Source organism: Rana temporaria, chromosome 6, assembly GCF_905171775.1.
Source record: "Rana temporaria chromosome 6, aRanTem1.1, whole genome shotgun sequence".
NCBI lineage: Eukaryota > Metazoa > Chordata > Amphibia > Anura > Ranidae > Rana > Rana temporaria.
The window spans coordinates 51277379-51304344 of NC_053494.1; the positions used below are offsets into that span (position 1 = coordinate 51277379).

Here is a 26966-nt window from a genome sequence, read left to right on the forward strand (position 1 = left end):
CAGAAAGCTTTTCGGTTACATTAAGCAAGGATGTTGCAAAAAAAAAAAATCCCATTACAGAAAGACAAGACTATAAAAAGTTATCAATAAGACATTAATGAGATGTGTTTTTGGACCACATACAAGTAGTCATTACAAAGTAAAGATGTTCCACTCTAAGAACATCAAAGGACACTAATTAAAGTTAGCTGTATCGTTTTGCTGAAACAAACGCCAAATGTGCATTACTTCACAGGTTCTACTTCTGCACCTTCCTTCCTTTAAACAGTGATCAAAAAACAGGACAGAATTCTAATGTTTTATGACAACCTGGAACCAATTAGAACTGCTTAAATCTTGCTAAAAGAACAAATGATAGCGGTAACACAAAAGGCATTTATACACCTTTAGAATGGCTTCACACCTGTGTTACCATGCATGTTACACTAATGTTTGGTGTATAAACATTCCGATGCCTTTATTTTCAATGGTACTGCTAATCAAAAATCCTGCCTCTCAGCACAGACAGAAAAAAAATAGTAATAATTGTTTTTGGGCCCGTTAGAAAATAATAGGACAATGCAATACATGCCAAGTCACAAGCGCAAAAATATGAATGGAACCTCAAAAGAATGTTTCCACTTTTGCAGTAAACTTTTAAAAAACACCACTATAAGTTTGTTATGCATTCCCATTCATGCAGCAAGGCACCCCCCCCCCCCCCAAAGTCGAATGACAAGTCATACCCCAGGTTTCCCTATGATAACTTTTAATATCTTTGCAACTTCAAAGTATTTCCTGCACTACTTTGCTCCGATTTTCATGCGACTTGAGGTCCATAGACCTCAGTGTAAACCCCCAAAACTCCCCAAAACTCGCACCTCCATGATATAGATGCGACTTGTTAAAATAATGCCTGTGTTCTGCAGATGGCACAAACTCGCCCATCTTTTCAAACACCCGCCCCCCTTGCAGATGATATAATAGTAATATACACGCCCCTTCCAGAGTGGAGCAAGCATCGTGAGCGTGCGGCACAACATTGTGCTCATTGCGCATGCGCTGTGTCCAGGTGATTCCCAGCGGTGTTGAACTTTGGCTATTTTCGGAGGTCCGCTGCGCCTGCGCAGGACAGAGCAGGAGGTCCGCTGCGCCTGCCCAGGAGGTCCGCTGCGCCTGCCCAGGAGGTCCGCTGCGCCTGCCCAGGAGGTCCGCTGCGCCTGCCCAGGAGGTCCGCTGCGCCTGCCCAGGAGGTCCGCTGCGCCTGCCCAGGAGGTCCGCTGCGCCTGCCCAGGACAGAGCAGGAGGTCCGCTGCGCCTGCGCAGGACAGAGCAGGAGGTCCGCTGCGCAGGACAGAGCAGGAGGTCCGCTGCGCAGGACAGAGCAGGAGGTCCGCTGCGCAGGACAGAGCAGGAGGTCCGCTGCGCAGGACAGAGCAGGAGGTCCGCTGCGCAGGACAGAGCAGGAGGTCCGCTGCGCAGGACAGAGCAGGAGGTCCCCTGCGCAGGACAGAGCAGGAGGTCCGCTGCGCCTGCGCAGGACAGAGCAGGAGGTCCGCTGCGCCTGCGCAGGACAGAGCAGGAGGTCCGCTGCGCCTGCGCAGGACAGAGCAGGAGGTCCGCTGCGCCTGCGCAGGACAGAGCAGGAGGTCCGCTGCGCCGGACAGAGCGGGTAAAATCCACCGGGGGGGACAATTCTCGGCAGGACAACGGCAATAAAAAAATAAAATAAAATCGTTGACTTTTAATTTCCTGTTGTGTCATGAGAACAGGAAATAAAGAAAAATTGCTGCACCAGCAGTAAAATTAACATTGGTAGGGGTTTTAATTCCTATGCCATCTAAAAAAAAAAAAAAAAAAAAAAAGTTTCGGCTTTGCACACACTTTAAAACCAACAAACTCATCTTTGCAGTTGGTTTCTAAATACAGTAAAACTTGGATTGTGAGCATAATTGGTTCCAGAAGCATGCTTGTAATCCAAAGCACTTGTATATCAAAGCAATTTTTTTACAGGATATAAAAGAGAAGAGAGGCACCTCTAAGTGTAGCAATAAGTTGTTAAATGTTGTACCTTCATTAAAGCGGAGTTCCACCCAAAAATGGAACTTCCGCTTATCCCACTCCTCAGCCCCTTACATGCCACATTTGGCATGTAATTTTTTTGGGGGGGGAGTGGGGGCTTCAGGAGAAGGGGACTTCCTGTCCCACTTCCTCCTTCCGCCGAGGGGCTGCAAAGGCGATTAAGCTTAATCGCCTTTTGGCAGCCCCTCCCTGTAGGCGATCGCCTAGGACACGTGACAGGTCCTAGGCGATCGCCTGTCCAATCAAACAGCGCTGGCCTGCGCCGCGCGCGCATGCGCAGTGCCACTCGCGCATGCGCAGTGGGTGCCCGGCCGTGAAACCGAAAGCTGTCACGGCCGGGTGCCCACAGTGACAATGAAGACGCCGGCCGGGGAGGGGGGGAAGGAGCGGAGCCCCGGCCGGCGTGTCGCTGGAACGCTGGAGCAGGTAAGTGTCTGTTTATTAAAAGCCAGCAGCTACACTTTTTGTAGCTGCTGACTTTTAATAAACCTAAAAAATGGGTGGAAAACCCCTTTAAATGAAACATATTGCTACACTTAGAGTCTCCTCTTCTTTTTTTATACTCAGTTGTGACATGACGCTACTCTCTTATATCAAGGCCAAATTTATTAAAACATTTTACTCGTCTTGCAAAACGCTCTCAAACCAAGTTACTCTCAAACCAAGGTTTTACTGTACAAAAATGCTACACTGGCCAACCATCAGGATAATGTTCACCATGCAATGACCCAAAACGCACAGCAATAGTTGGAATGGATACAATAAGGTGTAAATCATCATTGCTGTGAAAAAAGGTTCAGTGACCATGGCAAGGGTTATGTTACACCCCACAATACCCTACTCTGTCTTCTAGGAGACCAAGAATTTGATAGAAAAATTCTCACACTCAAACAATACAGAACTGTCAGCAAAATTCCTGAAGCGAAGTCCCAGGAACAAAAGGTATAGATCAGCTTGTAAACCCAACTGCTTACTTAATTCCATGTGAATCACAAACTTTATTTGCACCGCATACATATTAAAAAAGTAACAATGAGATCTAGCAAACAATTTGCAATGCATACTGAATACAACTAGGCTTAAAAAAAAATTCTATTTTTGCATTCTGCTTTACTTAACAAAGAAAAGCATTTGGATTCCATGAAAAACATTACCTCCTCCTTGGATTCGCTGTTTTCTCGCTCCCTTGGCTCCTGCTTGACGTGAGTTACCATAGCAAAGGCTGCCCGATCGTGACTATCTGCTAGATTGATGACATTAGTGATAGATGGAAGCATGGCGCCTTGGCAGCTTGTGCCAATTGTAGTGTTCTTCTCACAGACAGCCAACAGAAGCTACACAGAAAGGATAGGAAGTTCACGGTGTTAACAGGATAACAACATCACTGCGAAACGCAATATAACAAGGTCAAGGCGACTGGTGTTTAAGTAGGCATTGCTGGAATTATACAGATGGCTGAAATGACCCAAACAAACATGACTTCTAAACTCAACGCAGTGCTTTGCGTCATTGTCTTCTCCCATGGAAACCGTTAGGCCTTTAAAAAAAAACAATGTTTTCCGTCTACTCATACAGAAATAATCTTCCTAATCTTGTGTTTATATCCTACTTGTATCATGTTGCCATCCCAGTTTCAGATTTACAGCATTCATTTCCCCTTTAGCCTGGAGGCTGTTACCATATAAAACACAATTCCACTAGTACTCTCCAAGATGGAGAAGCAAATACAGTGCCTTGAAAAAGTATTCATACCCCTAAAAATGTTCCACATTTTGTCATGTTAACTAAAAATGTAAAATGTATTTTATTGGGATTTTATATGATAGAGATAGACCAACACAATGCCGTATTTATCGGCGCATACCACGCAAAATCGTGGGTGCGCGATATACGCCGATACTGCTGTTCCCGGGCGCCGCCGAAATAGACCGAACCAAGCCGAGTGTACTGCGCACTCGGCTAGGCTCGGCCACGCTCGGCTCCACCCGCAGCCACGCGAGAGGAGCCAAGAGAAGCCGAGACAAGCCGAAAGGAGCCGAACACACAGGAAATCCGGCTCGGCGCCTAATTCAAAAACGAACACCGCTGCAACCCCGGGCAAGGTGCGGATAGACTGGACAGACCCCGCAAGGAAGCCGCAGACGGACACCTGGACGGACCCCGCGCAAGGAAGCCGCAGACAGACACCCACAAGGCTGGACGGACCCCGCGCAAGGCCGCAGACGGACGCTGGACAAGGCCGCCGATGGACAGAAATGTAAGTATTTTTTTTTCCCTTAAACTACTTTCCTAAGTTTGGGGTGCGCGGTATATACCGATAAATACGGTAATTGTGAAGGGGAAGGGAAAAAAAGGTTGGCTGCAATTACAGCTGCAAGTCTTTCTGGGGATGTTTCTACCAGCTTTGCACATCTAGAGAGTGACATTTTGGCCCATTCTTCTTTGCAAAATAGCTCAAGGTCTGTCACATTGGATGGAGAGCGTCTTAACTGCAATTTTCAAGTCTTGGTACAGATTGTACAGCGAAAGGCAGGCAGAGCGGGGAGGGAAGTCCCTTTTCTCCCCCTGAAGACGACCGCTATTGCTACAAAGGTCGAAACGCGTTGGAGTTTTCTCGTATGTATCAATTATTCATTATGCTGTATCAATTTTCATTGGCAGTTATTTATATATGTACACGCTTTTATTGATGTTTTTGGAGCGCATGTTTCGATTCCCATCAGATTTTTTTTTCTACTTTATGTTTTTCTATCTCAATAAACTTTATACTTTTTTACAATTTCTATCCAATTATTTCTACTTATTGCTTCAACTCAAACCCCCTAGGGGTATTTTTTCCTTTTTTCAAAATTAACACTCCCTAAGACAATGGTTGACACCAGTGTTTTTCAACCTTTTTTCAGTCAAGGGGCCCTTTGGTATGCCCAAAGATTTTGCTCAATTCTAGTCTGAGGGCTTGTTCACACAAGAAGGTGCGTTCGTGGACAATCGCTTTTTTGTGTTGCAAAGTGTAGTGTTTTTTTAATAGTCTTCTCTATGTTCATGAAACGCACCCATTGTGTAGAACTCTCGACCTGCATAAGGTTGCACAAATAATAAAGCCCTTCCCATCACAGATCTAATAACACACAATTAAGAGACAAAAATATGGTTAATTACAGTAAATTGTTACCTCAATGCACTGCTTAATCCAGAAATGGTTTCCCATAGCTTCCCAGTTCTGTGAACATGTGATGTACAGAAGTCGGTCATATACACGGCGTTTCATAGAGGTATCAAAGGCCTCAAAGAATTTGGCCCGAATGAGGGGCTGTGCGCAACGCAGTCCAGAAAGGAAAGCGGGTTCCAGTTTGGCAGTAAGCTCGCTCCCAGAAAGAGTTTCATCTCTGTAATGAGGAAACCAAATCAATTTATGTTCAAAAATCTCATACCAAGACCAAATGCAATCCAATACGGTCATTTTGAATACGGGACTCGTCTTATAAAGTGATTCTTGAACCAGCAACTTTCTTTGATTTACTTAAATTGAAATGCCAGCCAATATTTACATCATAGTTTATAGCCCTTGCTTTGGTCTACCATGCCATCCAGCATACTAGCGTGAGCTACAGTATGCCTTTATTTTTATTTTTTTTAGCTGTACTCACAGTTTAAATACATTAGTGAAGTTTCAGACTCCCGCGGGGAGTAGGCGTTCCTATGCAGAGGGGAACATGATTGACAGCCGGCTATGGCGCGTCACGCTTCCCGAAAATAGGCGAAATAGGACTTGGCTCTTCACGGCGCCTGCTCAGTCAGCTCCTAGTCTGTGCGCAGGCACCGTATAGCGCCGTGAAGAGCTGAGCCCTACTCCGGCTATTTTCGGGAAGCGTGATGCGCCATAGCCAGCCGTCAATCATGTTCCCCTCTTCATAGGAACGCCTACTCCCCGCGGGGAGTATGAAACAAAACTAATGAATTAAACAGAGTACAGCGCAAAAAATAAAGGCATACTGTAGCTCACGCTAGTATGCTGAATGGCATGGTAGAAAGTTGTATTTTAGGGTGAACCTCCGCTTTAAAAATATGATACATGCTGTAACTGAATTATGCGATGTGCTATTTATTATAGGACTAGATTTACCCACCGAAAATAATAAAAGGTTGTGGAAATCACTTCACTTACAGCTAATCGTGTAATTGTCAACAACTCATGAGTTCATACATATGGTGGCTCTGTCATGAGTTCATACATATGGTGGCTCTGTCATGAGTTCATACATATGGTGGCTCTGTCATGAGTTCATACATATGGTGGCTCTGTCATGAGTTCATACATATGGTGGCTCTGTCATGAGTTCATACATATGGTGGCTCTGTCATGAGTTCATACATATGGTGGCTCTGTCATGAGTTCATACATATGGTGGCTCTGTCATGAGTTCATACATATGGTGGCTCTGTCATGAGTTCATACAGTTGTATTCAAAATTATTCAACCCCCACTGAAATTGATTGATTTTGATCAATCAGTCATCCTGCTTACAATTAAATCAAAGAGGCACGTGTAGGTCAGACAAATATAACATAACATTTATAATGAAATAACCACAAATGTCTTTTCTGTGCTCACATCATTATCAGTTTTATTCAACCCCCAAGTGACATTCAATCTTAGTACTTAGTACAACATCCTTTTACAGTTATAACAGCTTTTAAACTTGAAGCATAGCTTGACACAAGTGTCTTGCAGCGATCTACGGGTATCTTCGCCCACTAGTCATGGGCAAAAGCCTCCAGTTCAGTCACATTCTTAGGCTTGCGCACTGCAACTGCTTTCTTTAAGTCCCACCAGAGGTTCTCAATCGGATTTAAGTCTGGTGACTGCGATGGCCACTCCAAAATGTTCCAGCCTTTAATCTGCAACCATGCTCTAGTGGACTTGGAGGTATGCTTGGGATCATTGTCCTGTTGAAAGGTCCAACGTCTCCCAAGCCTCAGGTTTGTGACGGACTGCATCACATTGTCATCCAATATCTCCTGGTACTGAAGAGAATTTATGGTACCTTGCACACGCTGAAGCTTCCCTGTACCTGCAGAAGCAAAACAGCCCCAAAGCATGATTGACCCCCCGTCATGCTTCACAGTAGGCAAGGTGTTCTTTTCATCATAGGCCTTGTTCTTCCTCCTCCAAACATAGCGTTGATCCATGGGCCCAAACAGTTTCATCAGTCCACAGAACACAATCCCAAAACTTCTGTGGTTTGTCCACATGACTTTTGGCATACTGCAGTCGACTCTTCTTATTCTTTGGAGACAGCAAGGGGGTGCGTCTGGGAGTTCTGGCATGGAGGCCTTCATTACGCAGTGTGCACCATATTGTCTGAGCAGAAACTTCAGTACCCACATCGGACAAATCTTTTCTCAGTTCCTCAGCAGTCACACAGGGACTTTTCTCCTCTCTAAGCTTCAGCTAGCGCACAGCAGTCGAAGTCAGCATCTTCTTTCTGCCACAACCAGGTAGCGTTTCAACAGTGCCCTTTGCCTTGAATTTGCGAATGATGCTTCCTATGGTGTCTCTTGGTATGTTTAACATCTTTGCAATCTTCTTATAGCCATTGCCCTTCCTGTGAAGAGTAATCACCTCTTCTCTTGTCTTCCTGGACCATTCTCTTGACTTCACCATGTTTGTAACCACACCAGTAAATTTCTAGAAGGAGCTGAGTATCACAGTCATTTTAAAGCTGCCTGATTGGTGCTTATTAGGCTTTATTGCTGCTCCCTGACATCCAGAGGTGTTTTCAATACCTGATTGAAAACACTTCAATGAACCTCTGTTCTTCAGAGTGGTAGTCTTTAAGGGGTTGAATAATTGTGTAAATGAAGAATTCACAAAATAAACATTGACTACTGTATTACAAAACCAATTGATGTCATTTTAGTTGCATATGGTTCTTTGAGAAGTCCTTGTAGGATTTCATTCTGAATACAATTACAAATGTACACTAAATTCCCTAAAACCCTTTACAACATTGGGGGGTAGAATAATTTTGAACACAACTGTACATATGGTGGCTCTGTCATGAGTTCATACATATGGTGGCTCTGTCATGAGTTCATACATATGGTGATGGGTATTATATATGTAACTATGTAATTTCAATGTTCTCCTGTTATGTATAAAGACAATTCTTGCAATATTTTGAAACCTGTCAATTTATGTTATATATAGTGTGACCCCACATGGACACTGGCCCCTGATGAAGGGACAACGTCTCGAAACGCGTAGGGCCTGAATGAACCCCTGTGGACTAGTCAGACACCTACCTATGAACTTTGTTTTTAACATTTATATTTTTGTATTTATTGTATAAATAAACTTTTATTGTTGTTATTACGCCTTTGAATTAATGAGTTGTTACCGTTAAAGCCCCACCCTGGGGGATTCCTCTTTTTCCTAATTGTCAACAAGAGGTTAAATCAATTAGTATTAGTTTAAATGGGTTTCTGAGCTGTCGGCAGAACGTGTGGATAGTGGGCAGGAAATGTCGGCTGAATCGTGTGGATAGTGGGCAGGAGATGTCGGCTGAATCGTGTGGATAGTGGGCAGGAGATGACTTGCACCTACTAAATAACACAACATAGTCAAGAGTAAAAGAAACCCAACTCACAGTCCTGTGTGTCCATTCAGATACGGAGCCCCACCCCCGTTCCCTCTCTCTCCGGATTGGCTGACTGACAGCCGCGGGAGCCAATGGCGCTGCTGTGTCTCAGCCAATCAGGAGCGTCCCGGACGGGTTAGACATTTGTGGATTTTCGGAAAAAATACACTTCAATGAATTGGTTAGCCCATCATTTTTGTAGAATGTGAAAGATGTCACGCCACAAGAATCGTGATCTTTATTCAAAGCCAAAAAGATTCTCATTTTATCCAGAATTGTGCATCTCTAGCAAGTAGTGGCTGTGTCCCAATATATTGAGCTCTATGAGTACCATGGGTCGCAGATTCTGGTGAGAATGCACCTGCATGGGATTCCAGCATATTGGTGGTTGTGGAGTGAATCTACACAAGCACATGTAGCACTATTTAAGGAGTACTGTGTTTATACGCAATGTAAGCATCATTTTTCATTATACTGGCCAATATGATATACTACACTATGGAGGTAGAATTTTTGTTTTTTTGCATGAGAAATCAAGAGAGCACCATAAGAACAGTGGAATATCTGGGGGTTTTCAGCAAGAAGGAGGGAGACATCTGGGAGGCAAGATAGATATTTGTATTGCGCCCGATTTGACCCATTGATACATAGGGGTCAGAATGTCTATTGAAAATGTATTCATACAAAGGGCACAGAAACAAAAAGGAGATAAAAGATTTGAAGGAGGATTCACATGTTGTGGGAACAAATCTGTTCTAATTTTGAACGTTTACACTTAAACTATAAGATTATACTGGGGAAAGTACTTCTAGTATTTTTTAGCTTTAGAAACAGAGCGCTGGTTTCCGATTCATTCTGTAAAATACTACAAAGATAGCTATATCTGAACATCTCTGGACATTCTAAGCAGACAACAGTGACTGAGAATCACCAGATGTCTGCTCATTTAATTAGCAGCAGCTCCGATTTAGTGCTTTTAAATTTTATAAACACACAATATACTATAAAATCTGTATAAAAAAAAAAAAAAGTGATCTTGCACTACAAAGTGATAACACTATAAACACTGGCACATCCTAAAGGGGGGAATTATGTTCAAATGAAAATGCTGAGAAAATGTTGAATGAACAAAAAATGTAAAATGATCAATACATAATGTCCCACAACGTCAAAAATATTGGAAAAATCCTTCCAATAAATACAATTAGTGAGTGAATAGTCCAAGTGAAATAAAATAATAAAATGATGGATCTAGGAACATCCTGAAAAAAACAACGGCAATCTGCGGGGAATAGATAGATCCCAGTGACAATATCCAAAATAGAATAAATGGTGCTTAAAGCGGGGGTTCCACGGCCGATCTTTTTATTTTTTTAAGCATTCAATGGGGTTTCAGTATACTAAGGTACACTCACTTGTTAGGTCTCTTTAAATATCCGCTGTCCGTTTTCGTGGCAAATAAGTAGTTTTAAAATTCGTTACAGGCAGTTTCCATTTTGCTTGTGGGCATTCTGAAGCCCACAAGCAATCATTTTCTGGATGCGGCGATCTCAGCAACGACCCCATCATGTGACCGGCGTCACGCGGTGCTTCTTACTGGAAGATCTCGCGGGATTTCGAAGGACGGCGTTCGTGTTGTATATTGTGAAGCACAACACTGTGCTCCCAGTACACACTGCGCCGATCTCAAAGAAAACACTGCGGCGCCAGGGAGACGCCTACTCCCGCGGGAGTGATACCCCGTAACTCTAAATTGTTAAGGTAATTAAATGTGTTAAAAAAAAAATCTTACGGCTATTGTGTATCTAGATTGTAAATTGATGTGTTTAGTACAGTGTTGTGAACCTCCGCTTTAATATCCACAGACTGGTCTCCCATGCATTTATCTCCATTTGTTTATGGTGAATACGATTAGATTTTGCAGCTTTTGCATTTTTATCACTTTTTCTGTATTCTATACATTTCCTTATTTACTCACATCACAGTAGCACGAAGGACCTATTCACATTTTCTACTATAAAATATGCACTACTCCTCTATGTTTACATAGGACCTTCAGAAAATAGAAAGCCCGGGTTACATTTTTTCTTACGTACCTGTAAACATAATTAACAAGTTCCAAAAACTGTGCATTTAACTCTAGATCTTCTGGAAAACGTTTCTCTATATAGGTCATCATCTTCACCAGCAATATAGACTTTTCTCGGAGTGTAGGTGTCTGCATGAATAAAGGAAGCCGTGGTAACTAAAAGCAAATTAGCCTAAACAAAACATTTCTGAACTTTTTAATTAGAGTGGGAAAAGTTAGAACTAGGGTTGTCCCGATACCGATACTAGTATCGGTATCTGGACCGATACCAAGCATTTCCCCGAGTACTTGTAATCGGGAAAAATAGCCGCTGCTGTTCTCCCTTCTGCTCTCACCCTCCAAGCTCCGTGTTCCCCCTCCGTGCCGCTGCTGTTCTTCCTTCTGCTCTCACCCTCCAAGCTCCGTGTCCCCCCTCCGTGCTGCGGTTTTCCCCCATTCTGCTCTGTGTCCCCCTCCGCCCCCTCTGTCAGGATGGAGAGCGGCGGTAGGAGCCGCAAAACCAGGCTCCTACCTTTTCTGAATGAACAGAGTCAGTGATCACTGACTCTGTCAATTCATATGACTGAGCATCGTAAACTGTGTTTACGATGCTTCAGTTTATGAATGGATAGGAGCCTCTGTCTCCTGTCTATTCATTTCCAGTGCAGCTGAGAAAGGGACTGGGGAATCTGTGTCCTTAGTCCCTTTCTCTTTCTCAAAGGTGAGATGTCGGGGGTCATAATTGTTATGACCCCTGATATCTCACCAAAGCCCCCCAACAGGGCTAAGAAAAAAAAATGGCAATAAATAATAAAAATAATTGTAAAAAATAATACATATTAAAATAAAAAAACACACCGACACATTACTCCCCCCCCCCCCCCCCCAGAAAGCATTGTAAAAAAACAACAAATTGTGAAAAATTTAAATTGTAAAATAAAAAAAAAATACTGACACATGACATAAAAAAAAAAAGAAGCATCGGTATCGGCGAGTACTTGGGAAAAAAAAGTATCGGTACTTGTACTCGGTCTTAAAAAAGTGGAATCGGGACAACCCTAGTTAAAACCTCTGTCAGGTTATCACTTTCTGTCCCCAATACAGATTCGTCCAGGAGGTGACAGGAAACCTCTCAATAAGAGTCCAGTTCTAGGGAATCAATAAAAATGGGATTTCCCCTCACTTCAAAAAGACTACATAGTGACTCGTACTTTCCGTGTCACTATGTGAGGGGAAATCTTCCCAAAGAGGATGCAAAAAGAAAAACCTAACATGTTCTCAACCTGTCCCACTATAATCAAACAAACAAAAAAAAAAAAACACCACCACTTTAGCAGAAGCAACATTTTCTAAAAATAGGTCTGCTTTTTTTTTTGGTCTTCATTCCATCTCAACAATAACAACAAATTTCCACGTAGTCATTAATTACCAAACTGGCGACTCAACCTCCACTCAACACACTTGAATCCCGAAACGACCTACTTTTTGGACTACCACGGACTTAAAAGATTTGTATTTAACCATCACAATTAAATAAAGATGTAGCAAACAGCCTTCTCCGGTTTCCGTCAAATGGTAACTCTTTGCTAGAAAACTTCAAATAAAGTAAAAACTAGAATAACCACTTGTAGATCTATAGATATAGTTGGAACATAATCTGGATTTTTTTGCTGTCCATATCATTTTTTTTTATCGCTGTCCCTTTATAGCATCAAAACTATGTAATAAAGTTACAGCTTACCTGATTTGCTGCCATTGGTGTATTATTTTTCAGCCATTCTTCCACTATCTTCACTACGGCTCTGAGGATTTTAGCATCTGGAGACTTCTCGATGAGGGAAGTCAAAATGTTCTGAATAAAGTTTTTCCTCATCTCCATGCTCATTACTGCCAAACGTGTTTTCACCAAGTCCAAACTCAGCATGACCAGCTCACTAGTGCCGGCTGTGGAAGAAAAGAAGAGAGGGTTTGAGCATTTCAAGGTAGATAACGAAGAGAAAAGTCTCTCCTGGATAACAAAAAGGTAAAACACAATGTATAGCTCCGATACTGCATCCACCTAGACAAGTTTGATTCTAATAATAAAATAAAGTATTCCCATACCTCATAAAAACTAAAAACTTGAATGACGGTTTGCCCAAGACACAAAGAAATAGTGGAACAAGAAGCTGGATTCTCTTAATGGGGACCGTCAGGAATTACTAAGAGGTAGCCTTTTCGAAAAGCTCAGTGGCTGCAAGCATGAACCAAGTCCAAAAAACGGAAGGAGCATCTCCCACTGATGAACAGGACAGTTAGATGGGAAATTCAGGTCTCTCTTAGGCCTCGTACACACAATAGGTTAACCAGTGGACAACGGTCTGATGGACCGTTTTCATCGGTCGAAACCGATCGTGTGTAGGCCCCATAGGTTATTTAACCTTCGGTTAAAAAAAAGCCAACTTGCTTTAAAATTTAACCAATGAATTGCTAACCGATAGGTCAAAACCGATCGTTAGTACGCACAACCATCGGTTAAAAATCCACGCATGCTCAGAATCAGGTCGACACATGCTTGGAAGCATTGAACTTTGTTTTTTTCAGCACGTCGTCGTGTTTTACGTCACCGCGTTCTGACACAATCGTTTTTTTAACTGATGGTGTGTAGGCACGAGGAACCATACGACGGACCATCAGTCAGCTTCATAGGTTAACCTATGACAACGGTCCTTCAGACCGCTGTCCTCTGGTTAACCTATTGTGTGTACGAGGCCTTACAGTATCCTAAAAAATGTGCAGGTTGCCTAAAAGCCCCCAAACCCATCGATTTATTTTCTTGCAGGACAGCTGCAGCATTTAGTTGGGTGGGACTCCCAGAGGTCTCCCAGGGCCGACATCCTTAACATGCTCCAGAAACACTGTGTGGTGTCCTGCAAGCCTATATGCAAGGTTTGGGAAACTGATATCTCTGAAATCATGCAGTGCACCCCTGAATCCCAGAAATGCAGATTTAATAAGGAAACAGATATCATTAGGATGGCCCTAACAACCAAGAATAAAGAAAGCTGGAGGAGGGGGGGGGGAGCAGATCCAGTAGCATAAGTTTGTCTCTTCCTCATCAGAGCACTCTGTCCTGGAGTCAAAAGTTTTGCCATAAGATACCCAAAATAATATGCAGGCTATGGTGTGTAAGTGTTGTGCCAACTACCATATGCAATCCCCTGTTAGATATTCTTAATTGGCCACAGATTCAGTTTGAGGCAGAAAGTGCTGGCTGCAGACACCAAGATAACACTCCAACCAGGATCCAGAAACAATGCTACAGATCAGTAATAGAAAAAAAAATATCCATGGGGCTTGCTAAAAACCAAAATGTATTGGAATAATAGCAGACAATGGGTAGTTTTTTTTTTTATACAATAGTGAACGCTTATGAATTGCTTGCACCAAATGGTAATGCCTCTTGCCAGTACACAAGAGAAGGAATATGGCCCCACCTACTGGTATGTTTGGAGACTGTCATAGGTAAATTCCCCAAAACATACAACTGCTGACTGCAGATTCTTTGCAGTGCTCACTTCTACGTCAGCAGTTACACTTTTTGTCCAGCGATGCGAGCTCAGGAAGCCTCACGCCTCTCCCCCTCCTCTCCGAGGCGCTGACATTCTAACTGTGGGCACCCGGTTCTGGCTTCACTGCGCATGCACGAGCCGCTCGCTGTGAATGTTCAGGCAATCTTCTGGGACCTGTGACATGTCCCAAAAGATTGCAGGGGGGAGGAGGGAAGAGGTGAACTTCCTTCTGGCGCCAAAGAGCCCGGGGAGAAAGTGGGAGCCCATAAGAGCTGGGTGCCCCCCCAGAAAAAAATTACTTGGCAAATGTGGCATATCAAAAGGTCACCATCACTTAAAGGGGAAGTTCCATTTTTGAATGCAACTCTGCTTTAAAGCGATCGTAAGGTCTGTATCCTTGCCTGCATCCCCAAAACTCTACTTCTGAGGTAAGAATAAAGGGGCGTGAGACAGGAAATGCATAAAAAAAAAGGAAAAAAATGTTTAGGCCTTAGAACCATTATAAAGCAAATAGGAGAAAATTACTCTCAAAAGTATGGAAATTAAATGTCGGGGGATATAACAAATATAAATAAAAAATTACCTGGGTTGGCTTCAGCAGCTCCAGGAGTAGTCTGTGGGTTCAAATGCTCCCTCACCATCTTTTGTAGCGAGCGCATGAAGACGGATATGAGCCGGTCTATATAGCTGGGGTTGTTGCTGCAGGCCGACTTCAATATCATCAGAGTACCTATTTAAATCAAAACCAGATATTAGCTGCAATTCATATTCTGCAGGAAACACAGATGGCATTTTACATATAAAGGACAGCTTCTAGCGGGGAAAAAAAATAACACTAATCCCACAAATAACACCACCACCTGGTACTAGACGGTGTGCCCTTCAAGGTATACACAATGGATCCAAATCTTCTTTCATTATCCTGCAGATTTCCTTCACGCCAGCAGCAAAAACAAAAGACTTTATCTTATTTCTGCATACCACAGTGGAGTCCAATGAGATGTCCCTGCAAAGGTTACAGGCTGCGCTCCATGTCTCAAAATAGTGGAAAGAGCCATCTGGGTTGCCAGACGCCATCATATCATAAGCTTTATGTTTTACCTTTTATTAGCAGAAGATGAATTTTTGTGAACTAACTTTGTACTTTTCGCACATGAGCGCTGCAACACAACCAAACTTGCCGCCCACAGTTCCAACATCGTCAAATTCCTGCTAAATCAGCTAAAATTTGACCCAGACAGCACCACCCAGCTCAACAAATTCGATTTGACTAGATTTTTGTCGAAGTGGCTGGGTGGATAATTATCAGTTCTACGGTGACTACATCCAATCAGATAAAGCCACTGTTCAGGTACTATGACAGCCAAATACGCCGACTGTCAGGACACAACCAAGAGGAAAGATTCTTTCATCCCACAAGAAACGTGTATCATCTAAATGGACTACTTCCTGATGATGGCTTCTATGTTAGCCGGAACGCTGAGGTAATATCGCATCATCGCGTTATTCCGCCCAACCAAAATACCCCCGGGAATCGTGCACCATGACGCCAACAAGGGGCTCATCCATTCAGGGACGATTACCCTTTATATAATGGCCTGCTCCAAACGCTGGGTGCCAGGACTATCAGGCACTCAGCAATGCAAGTGTAACTTTAACTTTGGTGGAACCAATAAATTCTAATACGGCATTGCGCAAGGAGGCTCTCCTTTTGCTTTCATCATCCCCATTCATCCTTATGAGGCACATCTCTACTTCCATGAAGTCATCCTAACCATTCGGGGTATCCCCACATGTGCATAAGATATAGGTATAGATATAGGTGGTCCATATCCAGTGGTCAGTGTACATCTATGTGGGGCACCCAGTCCGAGCACCAATCTGTAGGAGACATCTTTTGATCACTGAGCACCATATGGGACTATCTGACGTCATTATTTTAATGATGCATTTTCAGTAAAGTGGAAGTTCACCCTTTAAAAAAAATTCTGACATCACACGGAGTCGAGCCATCCTACCGACAGAATGCCGGTGTTTTTTTTTTTTTTTCTCAGCACATACCTCGTTATCACGATTTTCACCTCACGGCAATCCCGCGGGAGTGGGCGTTCCCAAGCACTGCCTGTGATTGACAGGCTTCCGAACAGCGCATACTGCGCGTCACAGGTTGCCGACAGAACCCGAACATCGGTGCGCAGGCGCCGTATAGAGCCGCACCAACGTTCGGGTTTTTCCGGCAACCTGTGACGTTCGGAAGCCTGTCGGACGTGTGTATGCTCCCTAGCAGTTTTCCCATCAGGAAAACCGATGGAAAAATCAACACAGATAACCTGCTCTCCATTTTCCTGTCGGGATTCCCGGCGTTTTTTTTCCCGCCAGATCTACTACTTACCTATGGGAAAGGCTGTGAGGCAGTGCCGATTGAAGCATACACACGGCCGGGATTCCCGGGCCAAAGCTCCATGGCAATTTTCCTGCCGGGTTCTCGGCTTTCCCCTCGGTTTTCTCGGCTGACTTTTTACCGCCGAGTAAACCAAGCGTGTGTACAGGGCTTAAGGCAAGCCTAAATGGCTCCTTGTGCCGATTCTCCCTCCCCAGTCAGAGCTTTTTTTTTTTTTTTATAGGGCTTACAAGAAGCTTATACCAATTCAAATGCAAGTACTTCTACTGATCCCCGATTTACAATGATTAATACAAAGCTGCATTAATTTAGATCTGCCTGGAGTTTGGCTTTAAAAAAGTATATACCGTAAATCATTGGTTTATTGACCTTGCAAAATAAACCAAAATTTATAAAATGGAGCATACTTTATAGGGTTTCCCTTTAAGCAATTGATACTCAAGATTTTTATTTATTTTTTTCAAACAAGAAAAAAAGAAGAAAAAAGTTTCACTAGAAGGCCTCAAAAGTAATAAAAAATAATCAAAAGTTTTATCTGAACCCCCCAGGAACAGCACTCAGGCTTCAATAGACCTAATCAAGACAGCCGCTATATAGGAGTACTCTTTCTGATCAGTGTTGGCGCACTGCAGGTTCCTGAGCATTTGACCTTGAAGCACTTTCAAAGAACTGATTAAATTAAACTGGAATCTAAGTGTTTTCCACAATACACACTGACACCTGACAAACTGGCAATACTTTAAGTAAAATTACACCTGTCTGTAAAGATCACAGGGGAGGGCAATGAGGGACAGCTAGCATTTAAACCTTGCACAGCCTGGATCCTTTTATGTGATATTGCGTCTTTTATTGACAGATGTAATTCACAAATTCACAGCAGGAACAAGTGCATTAGGAACAAAAAGACTTAAACCACATACAAAGTTAAATGAAAGAATCAAAATATTAACCCTCTTAAATAGGTTTTAAAGGAAAAAAAATTACAGTTAATAAACATAGCAAAAAATACATGCTAAACTTAGCAATATAAAGCGGCTCTTTACCCTTTCGGCACTCTTCTTTCCTCTCCTCATTCTTAAACAGTGCCGTTTTTTTTTTTTTTTTTACCAAAAAATTAACAAAATTTGGGGGCTACCACCCCCACAGCAACCAACTCACAGATCGGTCTGATCGGCTACTTACATGGCCGCTGGTAGCGAGGTAAACAAAGGGATTTACGGGGGTTACAGGGGGTGGAACTAAGTCAGTTCCTCTCTCTCTGTATAGGGCAGCCATTACAGCCTGCCGCATTGCTTTCGGGCCTATGCCATTGGACCGGAAAGCCCGAGAGAAGCAGCGGCGGTGGAAGGGGGATGGGACACTGTTCCGTCACCCTCAAAAAGTGAACAAGCGGCTAATAAGCCGCTCAGATCACTTCTGCCAGATAGGGAATCGCTGGCTGAAAAGACCAATACCAGAACGATGCTTGTAGGTGCAGGCATCTTCCCGGGATAACCACTGAAACGCGAGGATGTGCACCCAGCCGACGGGAAGTGGTTAATGTTCCAACAAGCTCACCAATGTCCCTTCCTGTCCAATAAAAAGTGCATTTTAAAAGAATATTTCCACTTTTTTTTAGCAAACCCCCACTGTTATGTGATCCTATTCACATAGCATACACACCGCCCCCCCCCCCCACCCCAAATGTATCTTACATTTTAGATGTTTCTGAGGAAAAGATGTCATGGCTGACGGCAGGCATTGCTCAGTGTGATCTGTTCCAATACCTGGGTTGAGTCCAGTTCTCATTAACATACAAAGGAGAAGCCCAGTTCCTAAACGTTTAACCCTTTGTTAGGACAGGCAATGTTCAAATCTAGTACAACTGATGAAATATTTTCCTTCAGACGGGGTTAATTATAGTGCATTCAGCTTTCGAGCCCCTTCATAACAAAGAGAACCAAGTTGATTTTTTCCTTGCTAGAAGCACAATACAACAGCATTGAAAAAAAAATTTATATATATATATATATATATATATATATATATATATATATATATATATATATATATATATATATATATATATATATATATATATATATATAGTAGGCATTATCGCAATATGGCTGCAAATGGAGAAAAAAAATCTTTAAAAAAAAAAAAAAAGGACCTGACCACCCGCCTACTCCCCATCCGCGGCCATTTCACATCAGCATACCGATGTGAAATTTAGGGAAAGGTCAGACTGTCTTTGGTGGAGCTCTCACTGAGCACAGCAGTTAGCGGGGTCTTGGTCCCGTGTTTTAAAGTGGTTGTAAACCTCAGACATTAAATATGAACAAAGCACATCCCACTATATTGTGTACTTGTCCCAATGCAGAACATTAAGTGCAATTTCAGTTTGATGCCTTGTTCCTTTGCTATATGCAAGAGTCACTTCTGACAGGCTTTCCTGACACCGAGAGGTAAAAAGGTGATGAGAAAGAAGCTTCAGGAGGCAGCCTGTGCATGACGGCCTCAACTCCGTTCCTGTGTAAAGGTTGGTGTGTCCCTTCCCTTCAATCAGCTCTCCTCACTAAGCGCTGCAGAGTGCAATTTCAGCTCCCCGCCCCTTGGTTTCTGACAGCTTAGACAAGCTGTGTAAATTCCAGACTGAATGATGTAGAGAAAATACTTCTTCAGATAAACAAGTACAGTTTGCATAGGATGATTTTGTGTATCACCTGGAGCCAATCACTTCATTGAGTATATTGTAAAGGTTTACAACCACTTTAAGAGATTCTGCTTTGTCTGAGTGCTCACATGAATTTATTTATTTTTCTATAGCAAGAACTTTCATTGGTAAAAGGTTTCTCATAAGCCCTTTCCCTGCCTTATCCTACCAAGTATCCAAGTTTGATTACTATTGCTGGGTACGTTTGTACTTTATTTTTTCCTTCTTTCTGCACTTTTTTTTCTCAGAGATTGTCGTACTTAACATTTTGCTAATACTGAGCATACTAAGTACTGCGTGGGCCTTTAAGAAGGGGACATACCTCAAGAGCATGTCCTGAAAATGTGGATGTTAGTACAAATATAAAAAGTATCACAGACAGTACTCAATTTTTCTTCTAAGCCAGTAAACTCAGACATTTCAGTCCATGCAATAATCAAATAGCGGACACCCGAGCTTCTTACTATACTGCCACTAAGCCCCCGTTCACATTGCCAAGACTTGGAATGCTACTTGAGAGTTCAAAGTCGCGCGACAAGCCACGCCCCATTACAGGCAATCGAAACCTTCCAAAAATCGGTGCGACTCAAGTCACTCCGACTTAGAAAAGTTCCCTGCACTACTTTGGTGCAACATCAAAATGACTTGCATTGACTTCCGTTAAAGAAGTCGTATGCAAAGCCGCGATGAAGTCGCGCAAGGATGTCAGATTCAAAGTCGTGCGATTTTGAAGCCGTGGAAGTGTGAACTAAGGCTTAAAAAAATCTGCTCCTCCAGAAGCATTGATATGCATTTGACTATATTTATAAGCTTCCATTCCTACCAAAAAAATTGTGTTAAATTGCATTGGGGAAAAAAAAAAAGAAATGCTGGTATATCTAATTTTTTGGTGCTCTCACCCACGTATTTCCACTTAAGTTGAATGGGGTTCCTAAAAAGCTTGCGGCAACAGAATGGCAGTACAATGCCTTTTCATATTTTACAGATGGGATTAAGTCCTCACAAACCGACCGGGTACAGAATTGAACTTTCAGTACAGGGCCTAAAGCTTATGCTAATAAAATAAATCCCAAATGCACATAAATCGAACGTTCGTTATTATTCATAGACTAGTGTTGTTTTTTCACACTGCTGCAGCCTGGTAAACCATCAGTCTTGTCCCGAATATACTGACCATGGTTAGTTAGCACAACATCCCACAAGCTTTCATAATGAATTGCGCACTTACCAAAGAGCTGCGACGGGTTGGCATTTGTAGCTTTTTCATAATTAGTAAGACCTTCATAAATGACTTTGCCCACAGCTGCGTATAAGCACTCCAATTCCTCGAACTTGGATGCGACGCTTGAGGAACCTGAGATACAATGAATAAAAAAAAAAAAAAATATTAAAAACAAAAAGAAGAAAGTGGAATGGGAATCCTTTTAAAAATTCTTCAATGCATTTTTTTCCCCCACCATCAGAATGAAGAATGACAGAAGGAGAAGATAGAAAGTTATCAGCAGCTCAAGAATCATCAAACTCTGAAAGGCCTGTCAAGACGATGTACATCTACAGCAGTGTCAGGGAATAAATAGTAACCAGGGTGCCGAAAAATCAAGACAATGTTCTTTCATAGTAGCTGCATAAAAAGATGTCACTGTGCTCCTCACAAGCTAAAACTGATCCAAGTGCCAATATTTATTTCTCCTAATGGAACAAACTTTAGTCTGGCAAATGAAAACCAATCTACTCATATGTTATATAGTATTAGTACTGGAAGTGCCTTCTTCCCTTGATTTAATTATGTCACTGTTGTAGTCACAAGGTCCCCAAGGGAGGGGAGAACAAGGTACAGTTACATCAATCTGCTCCTTCCTAACTAAACCGATTCATGAAACTAGAGAGCTTTCCCCCTGCCTGCAGACTAATTCACACCTACAGCTAGTGGTGGCATTGTGGGACAGAACAGAAAAGAAAGAGAAAAGATAAGAGAAGGAAAGAAAGAAAGAAAGAAAGAAAAAGAAAAAGAAAAAGAAAAAGAAAAAGAAAAAAAAAAAAGGAAAAAAAGGAAAAAAGAAGAAAAAAAAAAAAAAAAAAAAAAAAAGCTACATACAGTATATACATACCGCTTAGCCAATCCCGGGGAACGATGTATTCAAATGAATACAGAGCCTGCTTAGATTTGAGTAACCACCTCTACTGTATGTAGCCTGCTCGGATTTGGCTTTGAGAGTCAGAGGCGTGGGCTGATGATGTTACAGCCTCTGCTAATCCAAGCAGGCTTTGTATGCATTAATAGAATACATCGCTCGGCGCGATTGGCTCCAGCAAGAAGGAAGAATATGGCTCCAGAAGGAAGAAATATGAAGCGTCGGAAGGGGGGTCGTCTTATACGGTGAGTACGGGCAAAGAAATCTAAAAAAACTGTCTAAGCCTAGGCACAGTCACGTCACGAAAACTTAATTTCTGATTTTTTTTAAGCTTTACACTCCCCCTCCCCTATTCACGCTTAGGAATATACTGTCATTCAGTTCAGATTTTCAATATCTACCAAATAATACTCCTGAGATTATATTATAACTCACTATTAAATAAAAGCAAAGTTAAAGCTCTGTATTAGAATTCAATTTTTGAGATCTGTCATATTATACTTCCTACTCATTTCTGGGATTATATTAGAACTCACTAATAAAAGCACACTTACAACTCCATAATACAATTAGATTTTTGAGATCTGCCAAATTATACTCCCTACTCAGTACTGAGAACGCTAGTCGGATAAAATTCTGTGTTCATATATTTTCAATTTCTGTCATGTCTCATATACAATCTCCTCACTCCTGGGATTCTACCCATCCTTATAGTCAATTAACAGTAAAGTTAAACCTCACCCGTTACAGAATAGGACTTGTGATTTCCATGTATACTCCTTATTTACTCCTCAGATTAGACCGTTGGTCATTTTCAGATAATCGTGAAGTTAAAAGGAGAGCAAGAGTCGGTTCACACAGGGGCAACACGACTTCCAGCGCGACTTTGGGAGGCAACTTGGACACGACTGGAGTATGAATCATCATGCAACTTACAAGGCAACTTCAAGTCGCCTCCAGGACAGGAGGCTTTCCAGTGGCCAATCAAATAACAATCAGCTCTGTGGGAGGGAGGGGTTTGCCTGAGAAATGTATGTTATCTTCCTGTATTGTTGCTTCAGTTAAAGTGGAAGGTTCCCCCTAAAAACAAAAAAATTCTAACAATACATTCGGAAGACTGCTTACACTGCGGGTAGGCTGGCTTTTTTTATTTTTTCGTACATACCTCGATATCGCCGTTTCATCCCTCGGCTTCCGGGTATGAGTCTTGTGGGGCTGGGCGTTCCTAGTTGATTGATGTTCCTCCGACCGACGCATACTTGATGTCACGACTTTCCGAAAGAAGCCGAACGTCGCTGCGCAGGCGCCGTATAGAGCCGACTCTATACAGCGCCTGTGCAATGACGTTTCAGCTTCTGTCAGAAAGTCGTGACGCGCAGTATGCGCCGGTCGGAGGAACGTCAATCAACTAGGTCCAGCAAGACTCATACCCGGAAGCCGAGGGATGAAACGGCGATATCGAGGTATGTACGAAAAAAAAAAAAGCCAGCCTACCCGCAGTGTAAGCAGTCTTCCGAATGTACTGTTAGAATTTTTTTTTAGGGGGAACCACCCCTTTAAGACAGTGATCAGACTTCTGAGGCCACTTCCATTGAAATCAATGGGTACAAGTTGCCTACAAGTCGGATTGAAGTAGTATAGGAACCTTTTCTGAAGTCGGAGCGACTTCAGTAGTGTACATTAAGACAGCTCCATTCACTTCCATTGATTTTCTCAACCGCGCGACTTAAGACGACTTGAAGTCGGATCCCAGGTCGCTCTTGTGTGAACCGGCTCTAAAGGTTTGTGTTTTAAAAATAAAATAAAAAAACAACAAACATTTTATACTTGCTTGCTCTGTGCTCCTCAAGCCCTCTGCCGGCGATCCTGGCTCCTCCGCCTTGACCAGTATTCCCAATAGCAAGCCGTTTGCCATGAGGGCACTAGTGGGTGCTTGCTCCTGAACCCCGCTCCATAAGACACAGAGCCGCAGCTCGGCACCACCCCTTTCCCCATTATGGGCTGTGACTGACAGCAGTGGGAGCCAATGAGGAAAGAGACCCAGGGATAGCCAAGGCTTCTGTGCAAATCGCTGGATCAAGAGGGGCTTAGGTGAGTAGTGGGGGTAGCAGCACACAAAAAGTGCTTCAGCTTCATGTATAAAAAAAAAAAAAAAAAAACTTTAGCCTTTACAACCACTTTAACATTGTGCACTCGGCCTGTCATGGGCTCTTTAACATACTGTCCAGTTACTTAACAACCCTATCATTTATGCTGTGCAGTTATCAATCCATTGAACTTCTAATGTTTCCTATCCCCAGTAGTGTACTCTATTTGCAAATAACCAGGAGCCACAAACAGAAAAATTATACCATTCTCCTTCCTAGCATAGTAATTAAGAATAATGTACGTTTAGAAAGACAAGGACCTTATAATGACCTACAGCTAAAACCACTTACATGCAGGTAAATAACTCTCCTCTTTAATTTCCCTCTTGGTGTAGAATGCGTTGGCATAAGGGGGTTAACAATGTCTAACAGTGAAAAATTGCATTTGCCATAAAAATTATTTAAAATCATAAATTTGCATGCCTTTTGGGGAAAGGCTCACCGTCAAAGAAATTACTCGCGGTAAGAGGATTACAAATGCAATCACAAAGTGAGCTCTGAAACAAAAAGGAGGAGGATGAATACTTTGGGAAAAGGGCACTTGTTCCCTCCACGTGAGTATTGTAGTCCGTTTTAGAAGATTCAATGGGGGCCTGTCTGAATATGAAGTCATTACTGAGAATTAAGCAGACAGCTAAATTGCAGATTTAGGAAAACCACCAACTCCAACAGACAGAGGGGCCGGGCTTAATAGACTTGCAAGCTGCGATCTGTTACAACACACCCAATGCTCCCTGTAGCCCCTCTGTGTTAATTAAAGGCCAGGTGCTGTGCAAACCGTTAATCCATCTATTTTAGGAGTATCTGTAGCCTATTAAAATTAATGAGGACTGCCATATTACAGGTCATAGATGTTGCACCTAAAGCAAACCCTTTCCAAGAGCTGAAGCATTCAGCTTGGAACAGAAAGTCTCGGATGAGTACCAGGAGAAATCTGGTGAGAGCATGCACTGAAATGCTACCTCGTCACACTGAGCCCACTAGAGGGCGCCTAGAGCACAGTAGAAGAACTCACCGAGATACTGCCTTTTGTACTTTTGCCCAGCAGGGGGAGATAAGTGCGCAGGGGGAGATAAGTACACACTGAGATGTTGTCTTGTTGCACTTACGCGATCCAGTAGCACTTGCAGCACAACAAAAAACGCACACGGCTATACAGTACTCCCTTGTGATACCCATGCCCACCAGGAGGTGATCAGATCACAGTGAACACACACTGGGATGCGGGCTTGTGGCACTATGGGGGCACTTAGCCCAATATAAAGCTGCTTTCAAGGCATTCATGACTGCCAAGCCTAAATCAACAAACCGGTTCCAATCTGAAGATACTTGGGAACACAGAGAAACGTTATCATTTAAAAAAAAATTGCTGTTGTGTTCCAATTTCCTGTTGCTACATTTGTTCTCCATGGTCCCATTTTTTGTAGAATCCTAGCCACCTTCTTTTGCTCACTCCTGAGATAGTTGTATGTGCTCTAACATATACTGTTCGTTACAAATGAATGGAACTAAAGGGGTTGTAAAGGTTTGTTTCTTATTTTCTAAATAGGTTCCTTTAACACCTTAACGCCCGCTGCACAACTATTTACGTCCGCAGAATGGCACGGACAGGCAGAAGGACGTATATATACACGTCCTTGCCTTCTAGCGGGTGACGGGGTCCGATCGGGCCCCCCCCCCCCCCCCGGCTGCATGCGGGTTCCCTCGGGGAGCGATCTGGGACGACGGCGCGGCTATTCGTTTATAGCTGCTCCGTCGCGATCGCTCCCCGAGGCTGAAGCACGGGGAGAGCCGTATGTAAACACGGCTTCCCCGTGCTTCACTGTGGCGGCGTATCGATCGAGTGATCCCTTTTATAAGGGAGACTCGATCGATGACGTCAGTCCTACAGCCACACCCCCCCTACAGTTGTAAACACACACTAAGTGAACACTAACCCCTACAGCGCCCCCTGGGGTTAACTCCCAAACTGCAACTGTCATTTTCACAATAAACAATGCAATTTAAATGCATTTTTTGCTGTGAAAATGACAATGGTCCCAAAAATGTGTCAAAATTGTCCGAAGTGTCCGCCATAATGTCACAGTCACGAAAAAAATCGCTGATCGCCGCCATTAGTAGTAAAAAAAAAAAAAAATTAATAAAAATGCAATAAAACTATCCCCTATTTTGTAAACGCTATAAATTTTGCGCAAACCAATCGATAAACACTTATTGCGATTTTTTTTAAACAAAAATAGGTAGAAGAATACGTATCGGCCTAAACTGAGGAAAAAAAATGTTTATATATGTTTTTGGGGGATATTTATTACAGCAAAAAGTAAAAAATATTGAATTTTTTTCAAAATTGTCGCTCTATTTTTGTTTATAGCGCAAAAAATAAAAAAACTGCAGAGGTGATCAAATACCACAAAAAGAAAGCTCTATTTGTGGGGAAAAAAGGACGCCAATTTTGTTTGGGAGCCACGTCGCACGACCGCGCAATTGTCTGTTAAAGCGACGCAGTGCCGAATCGCAAAACCTGGCCTGGGCATTTAGCAACAAAATGGTCCGGGGCTTAAGTGGTTAATGAAAAATAGATTAAAAGGGTCATTAAGTAGTGGATGTGTATGAATTAATGTGAATAAGAAGGATATAGTTTAGTGACACTAAGGGGATGATTTACTAAAGCTGGAGAGTGCAAAATCTGGTGCAGCTCTGCAGAGAAACCAATCAGCTTCCAGGTTTCATTGAATACGTTGAAGTTAGAAGCCGATTGGCTACCATTAAATTGGAAGGGCTCTCGTGCTATCGGTGCTAAATACTTTGGGGGGGGGGGGGGCACTGCTGCATTTACCTGGAACCGGTCCTGGCCAGAAATATGTGAATGAAATAAATAATGGTGACTGCGCTGTGTGAGGAAGTGGAAAGAGCAGATGCACAGGGAAGTGGATAGCAAAAACCCACCACGATTACTCAGTGGTGGGTTTTTGCTATCCACTTCCCTGTGCATCTGCTCTTTCCACTTCCTCACACAGCGCAGTCACCATTATCGATTGGCTACCATGCACAGCTGTACCAGATTTTGCACTTTCCAGTTTTAGTAAATCAACCTCCGAGTTTCTTGTTGATCGGCTCATCTTTTTACTAGTGCCTCTGTCAGATCAGGAATGTATGATATAGTTGAAATAAGCATATCACTTTTAAATGAGGATTTTTATATGTGCCTACAGTTCAACTTTAAAGTGGCTGTAAAAGATGAAGGTTTTTTACCTTTGTGCATTCTATGCA

The 26966-nt window shown here is 42.7% G+C and overlaps 1 protein-coding gene across 3 annotated transcripts in view; it reads right to left on the reverse strand.

The window, feature by feature from the left end:
* LOC120943465 (transformation/transcription domain associated protein) overlaps nt 1–26966 on the reverse strand; it is a 263678-nt gene that overhangs the window by 112236 nt on the left and 124476 nt on the right. For all 3 annotated transcript variants that reach the window (XM_040356782.1, XM_040356783.1, XM_040356780.1), the window contains 6 exons: nt 20646–20771; nt 14905–15051; nt 12512–12714; nt 10799–10920; nt 5234–5447; nt 3216–3395 (listed from right to left, as the gene is read on the reverse strand). In XM_040356782.1, coding sequence (XP_040212716.1) covers nt 3216–3395; nt 5234–5447; nt 10799–10920; nt 12512–12714; nt 14905–15051; nt 20646–20771 — 992 coding nt within the window. The remainder of the gene's footprint in view (nt 1–3215; nt 3396–5233; nt 5448–10798; nt 10921–12511; nt 12715–14904; nt 15052–20645; nt 20772–26966) is intronic.